The sequence below is a fragment of the Exserohilum turcica genome (genome assembly GCF_000359705.1).
Source record: "Exserohilum turcica Et28A unplaced genomic scaffold SETTUscaffold_5, whole genome shotgun sequence".
Taxonomy (NCBI): Eukaryota; Fungi; Ascomycota; class Dothideomycetes; order Pleosporales; family Pleosporaceae; genus Exserohilum; species Exserohilum turcicum.
The window spans coordinates 44,083-50,010 of NW_007360266.1; the positions used below are offsets into that span (position 1 = coordinate 44,083).

Sequence of the window (5,928 nt, forward strand, 5' to 3'; positions counted from 1 at the left end):
ACTTGGTGCTTCTACAGAGGTTACCAGTTCTCTGTATCAGCGTTTGGATTTGGTGCCACAGTAGGCGAAGTACTGTCTCGGCGTTTCGACTTATTTTGCTATTACAGACCAGTAAAACTGTTATAGCGTTTTTGAATTTTGTGCCACAGTAGGCAAAGACTGTCCTGGCGGTTGGATATGGTGCCACAGCGGGATCAGGCTGTCTCGGCGTTTGGATATAGGATTTTTGATTTTTGTTGTTTTATTTGGTGTTTTTAATCGTTTTTGGTTTCGTTTGGTAGTCTCCCTATTAGTCATCGGGGCGGTCTGTGCGTTCTCGAAGATTTTCGCATTTCGAACACGTCGCAAGAATACCGACAATACCCCCTCTAGCACCTCAACGAGAGGGCTGCACACATTAGAGGTGGCGTAAATTGGTTTCTCGCGACTTGTTACCCCTATATCTGATAGAAAATTGACGAGTTTTGATGAAAGATTTCTGCTTAAAAGTTGGTGTGTGACGGTAGAACTTCTATAGATAGTAAAGTTCAGAGTTTTATCATATTTATTCTTTTGAAACACTGCAGGTACCATGCACATAGTCCAGCTCATGAGCCAGCAATCGAACCGCCCATTCAATCGAACCCATCACAATTGATATGGTGAAGTGGTATCGGGGCGATGATATGTACCCAGTCATAGGGCGTTTAGCTGGGCTTTCGTGTCTACAGAATGATCATTAGAGATTGGACTTTGTTCACGACACGCGTTTAATTTACATCGAGTCAAGAAGAAAGCTCATAGCTTGAAGATGCTATCTAGATTTCTTCTCTCAAGGATGATGTCAAGGGCTACCGTTCCAAGCATCTTAAACGTCCTGTCTCGCTAGTCATAGCATGGGGGTTTGATAGCTGGATATAGTTCTCGATCGCTCCAACTTTGAATTCCAATGCTTTTCAATGCCAGGAAATATTGATTCTTTTCCAGAAAATGGTTTGTCAGACAGACCCAGTCTTCATGAGATAAGAGTGAGTGCTGAGACAGGACGTAACGGCAGCTGAACACAAGTCTCAGCACGTGGACGATCCGGATAAGGATATGGCGACCAGGAAGTGTTTACAAGGAGTCATCACGCCGTTTCTTTTCTTGAACATACTATTCAAATAGCCCCTCAGCTGGCGGACGTAAACAGTGCGTAGACCACGAGATATCAATGGTATACGCTGCGTATGCAAACGTTTGACTTGCAGCAGTTGTAAGAGAAGCTGCACAGGTGTCTTCAGCACCGCCCTAGTGCCGCTGGATTGGCCGGGCCTTTGTAGAATGAGACAGGGATTGTATTCAATCTATCTGACCAAGTAACTAAACTGACTAAGGGCAGAGGTGGCAGGTATCTATATACCTGGGAGTCAGCGCTTGTCCGTTTAATGATTACGTAATCCAGTTACGTAACCGGGATAGTCACGTGACTAAACTCAATCCAACAGCCTTCGTCGCAGCGCACCCAACTAACCAAACGAGGCCGAGCTTATGCCATTATCTATGGGAAGGAGCATGGCCACCACCAGTTGCTCGCATCGCGCACTCAAAACACAAGTAGATAGCTAGTTCCGTACATACGTGCCGTACTCGGAACGTTGTAAGCTGGTCTCAAGAGACCTATAGGTTGTACTCTCGACCCTAGTCGTCAGTAGCTGGCAGCCCGACGACAAGGCCACTATCGCAGAGGCCGCAATACGACGGACGATGCCAACGAGTGCCAACGAGTGCGGACAGTAACGGCCACATGTTCTTGGCACGGAGTTTCGCTGACAGGTAATATTCGGTGCTTTTAACGTGGCAAATGCCATTTAAGCTGATATAGAAGTCAGAAGAGACACAACCGACGCCTGTGCATTCATATGCTCCTGCTGTCTTTCCAGCCTGTTTGTCTATACCGAGAAATGCGGAGTAGGCTGCCTTCGTAATGTCGTCACAAAAAGGAGTTTGGTTGGTGAAAGTGAAAGTCTCATAACTAGGCAATCTCCCAGAATAGTAATATGTGATGGCACTATCACCGCCAGGATCCCGCTCCGCACAACATGTCAAACTCTAGTTGCAAACGCCCATCTTTGCTTCACCCAAGCGCACGGTTTTCCTAGTAACAAGCACCTCCGCCGTTTCTATTTCCTTGTCAACGGGCATAATCGCAATCCGTCAACCGTTCCAACCACATTTCATCAACCACAATAAACGCGTTCCCGTCAAGAGTCACTCATCAGCAGAATGGTAAGCGGTTCCTCTATTTTCTCCCCTTACTTTAGCTAACTATCGCATACAGTCTGGACGCAAACAGTCTTCTTCTTCTAGTGCCAATGGTGGTAAACCATTGCCCCATGGCTCCACGCTCAACGAGCATCGCGTTAGCAAACGTGTCAAAGCTCTCAAAGCGCACGGCAAAGCGAGAGTCACACTTCTGCACGCCCAAGCAAGAGCTGCGGAGGCGGACGCCGATGTCGAAGCAGCAAAGCTTCGGTTTGAGGCCGCGACGATGGAGCTCGAGAAGACGAACGAGGATACCCTCGAACAGGACAGAGACGAAGAACTCGAGGAACACAAGATAAAGGAAGAGGAAGAATATGGGGCGGGCTTGGAAGGCATGGAAGATGATGTGTCCGTTTACGATGTATAAGATGTTGCTCATCAGCCTGAACTCTTTTACACGGTTGTCTCACAACCGATTGTAACACACAGTTCAACGCCCAGAAGGCGAGTCCGTTCAGCACCCAAAAAAACACTCGATTACCTATCAGCCTTTTTTCGCCGACCGCATCCCTCGCCCGCCATCTTCACGCGGAGCCTCCTTGGCACCTACAGCAGCTATCTCAGGGGAAAATCCTGTTAGTAGTCTTAGGGACACAGCAAAGCAGAATCGAAAAAAAAAATCGATGGATGTGAAATTCTCGTGGGAATATGCGGGTGGCAAGTTTTCTAAAGATTTCTGCCTTCAAAAGCAACGTGACCACGATATGAGTCCCCTCCCACACAATCCTCTCAGATAATGCGCTTATCTCCTGCCTTGCTCATCTCCCACTCACCCGCCCGGAGTGCTTTGGCAGTCATGTTTAGCACCCTGAACTTCGTTGTTTGTTTTTATTGTGGAATGTCGATTCATGGTACACGGATTTCGCTGAAAATGCATACCATGATATATTGTGGGCGGAAGCTTGTAGTCACCCTAGTTATCTATACTATGTAGCCACGCTGTTTTACTAATTTGGTAGCTTGGATGTATAACATAGCACACGTGTTGAATGTCATAGACACCACCGTAGTCATGGTATGTAAGCTACGTGACCTTCTTTCTATGACTTCAATGATCAGCCTATCGTGTTCATGTGCGGATCAGCGTCGGCATCACGCATGGTAAGCTTCTTCATGGAGGTGTAGCGATCGATCAACTGTGTATCCAGGCCGTTGACCTGCTCGAAGACGTCGACTGCTGCCTCTTGGAGCGCGTCGTCCGAGCTTCGGTCGGTACATGTCGAGACTTTCCGCTTGCTGCTTAGGGATCCTGTAAAACTTTGTCCTCATGGTGCGGCCTCGAGGATTGGTCCAGGATGCAACAAACAGCTCACTGTCCTCCCAATTGGAGGGTCTGGGTAACGTGACTCGCGCAATCACACGGGCTTCGTCCTTTGGGATGGAGGCGGTAGCCATCAAACCCTTGTACTCCGTCCTGTCTTTGACTTCCCCTAGGATAGTGAAATAAGGTACGTCAAAGCTGCCATTCTCAAACCAAGACACATCCCACGCGACGACCTCGCCTTGCTGGACTTGAGAGCGGTGTATGAGACTGTGCGCCCCTAGAGGATCGCCCTTGTTTGTTAGAATAATGTAGATGCAATCCTCAGAGCCCGGGTCGAGCGATACGTCACTCTGGAACAAGATTGCAACTGGTGACCTGTCCATCTTGGAGTAAAGGCTCCCCAGGTGAGCCTGGAGACCTCGGAGAGCAATGCTCGTGCTTCAAACTGTTAGCATGCATGCTCCTGTGACAAAACGAGGGCGCAGTCCTACCTAGCGTTCGTAAACGCGTTTTCCGTTATCTGGCCATGGAACAGATGATCGCGCAGCATTTCCTTGAACGTTTCGACGTTGTCTGTCTCCAAGAGACCGCCGCCAGTCTGCAGTATAGCCAGTGGCTCTTTTCCGGTTATTGCAGTTATCTGTGCGCATATTTCCTTCAGCCAACCGCGCAGCAGCTCGCGGCTTTGGTCACGATGGTGCTTCCAAGTGTCTCCCAATCGCAAGATCTTCGGATACAACTTCGCAGCATTGACGGGATCTGTCCTGGCAAGCTTGACGTAGTCCTCAAGGCCATCCCAGTCTGTATCGTCCAAGTCACTAAAGCTATCGATGAGGCATTGTATCTCCTGTGTTCGTCCGTGAATACAGGACTGTGATGCGAAGAGTTCGTACTTGTAGTCCGCTCTATCGCTGCATATGCGATGCAATGAGAAGTCCTGAAAAGAGGGTCAGTAGTTTCACAGAGGCGGAAGGTTGGGGGAAAAAATGCGTACGCATGTTGACCCACCGGCGTCGAAGATGGCTACCCATTGATAATCGGCCAAGTCTAGCATGTTGTCGTGAACAGACCCTAGTAGTGCCATCTCTGACTCGGGCATTTCTGATATCTTGATGTCGGCATCCTTTACGTTGAACCGTCCTACAAATCCTCTTGCCGGCTGGAAAAGCGCTGTAAGAGCGGGTTCTTTTCGTTTCATTGAGAGGCCCGACGGAAGGGCAATAGCCGGCGTCAATCGCATTGGAGAGGAGCCTTGCGTAGCAGGCATTGCCCATTTCACTAAGGCAGGCTTATGCGCGTTGTAAAGGGTGTTGAAGATCTCTTCGAAAAAGGGCTGGAAGAGCTCGGAGAGCTGCTTGCCGCTGTCAGCAGCCTTCCTATTGTCTTCGTCGCTGTAGAGGATTTTCTTGATTGGCCGAAAGACGGAGGTCGTATCGTCGCAGTGGTCGTGGATGCGTCGAATTGCGGCTGAATTGCCATGCGTTTGCACTAGGCCATCTGTAATCGTGACGGCAGGCACGGGCAACCCATCCAGCGATTCAAATTCTGTCTTGTTGCCGGTGCTGGACTCCCATCTCACGGAAACCTTTGGCTTGTGGGAGCCAATGTCGATGCATAGGAAAAGGTCGCAGTGTTCATTGGGTGGAAGCTTCTTGGACAGCACGGTTTCATCTTCGCATGTAGGGCACAACACTGGTTCTTGGAGCGCGTCGTACAATGTGCCATCTTCCAAGATAAAGGGCTGATCATGTCGGGCGCTAGTACACTCAGTATGGAACACGTTGTCGCAGCGGCGACAGTGAACATAGTTTTCGGCTTTTAAGGGGTTGCCACACGCTTTGCATCTGGTGTTTGCTTCCACCAGCTTGCCTGTAGTGCTGTAGTAAGAGCGAGTGAAGCGCAGTTGCCACTGAAGGTGTGTCTTCTAAACACGACCTTTGGCTTCTGAGGACCATCGCAACCCAAGGCATGGGTAGACGGCGTGCTCTGATACAGAGAGCATGTCGATGCGCGCCTCAGGAGACGGCCTGGTTATGTCATACACATGGCGGAAGTTAGCGATATACTCGCCAGGAGTAGCCCAATCTTGCGATTGCAGCTCTGAGATGGTCGCGACTGGGCGCATCAGCACACCCTTCTTTTTGCTTATCATTGCGATGATGCCGTATCCTTGTTCCCCTGTCGACTCGACGATGCGTTCATCATTACTGGCAGACATGCCTTCAAGTAGGGCTTCATAGCATTCTGCACTTTGTAGCAATTGTCCGGCAGCTTTGGCGTATGTCGGGTTCCTTGGCGGTTTCCGAGCCGGCATGGTAGAACGGGCAAGGCTACGTAGTTCGAGAGGCGGTGGATTTTTTTTTTTTTTTTTTTTTGTTCCA

At 49.4% G+C, this 5,928-nt stretch overlaps 2 protein-coding genes across 2 annotated transcripts; one reads left to right on the forward strand and one right to left on the reverse strand.

Annotated features, from left to right (window-relative positions):
- Positions 1–1,533: 1,533 nt before the first annotated feature.
- SETTUDRAFT_21763 (uncharacterized protein) lies at positions 1,534–2,650 on the forward strand (the record flags this gene model as incomplete). The annotated part of the gene is made up of 2 exons (XM_008030519.1): positions 1,534–1,575; positions 2,300–2,650. 2 exons carry the CDS (start codon positions 1,534–1,536, stop codon positions 2,648–2,650), a joined length of 393 nt encoding a protein of 130 aa, XP_008028710.1.
- Positions 2,651–3,338: 688 nt separating this feature from the next.
- Positions 3,339–5,861, reverse strand: SETTUDRAFT_21764 (uncharacterized protein; the record flags this gene model as incomplete). Its single annotated transcript, XM_008030520.1, has 5 exons — positions 3,339–3,532; positions 3,597–3,985; positions 4,039–4,484; positions 4,542–5,416; positions 5,483–5,861. The coding sequence occupies 5 exons, from the start codon at positions 5,859–5,861 to the stop codon at positions 3,339–3,341; spliced, it is 2,283 nt and encodes a 760-aa protein (XP_008028711.1).
- Between the last annotated feature and the right edge of the window lie 67 nt (positions 5,862–5,928).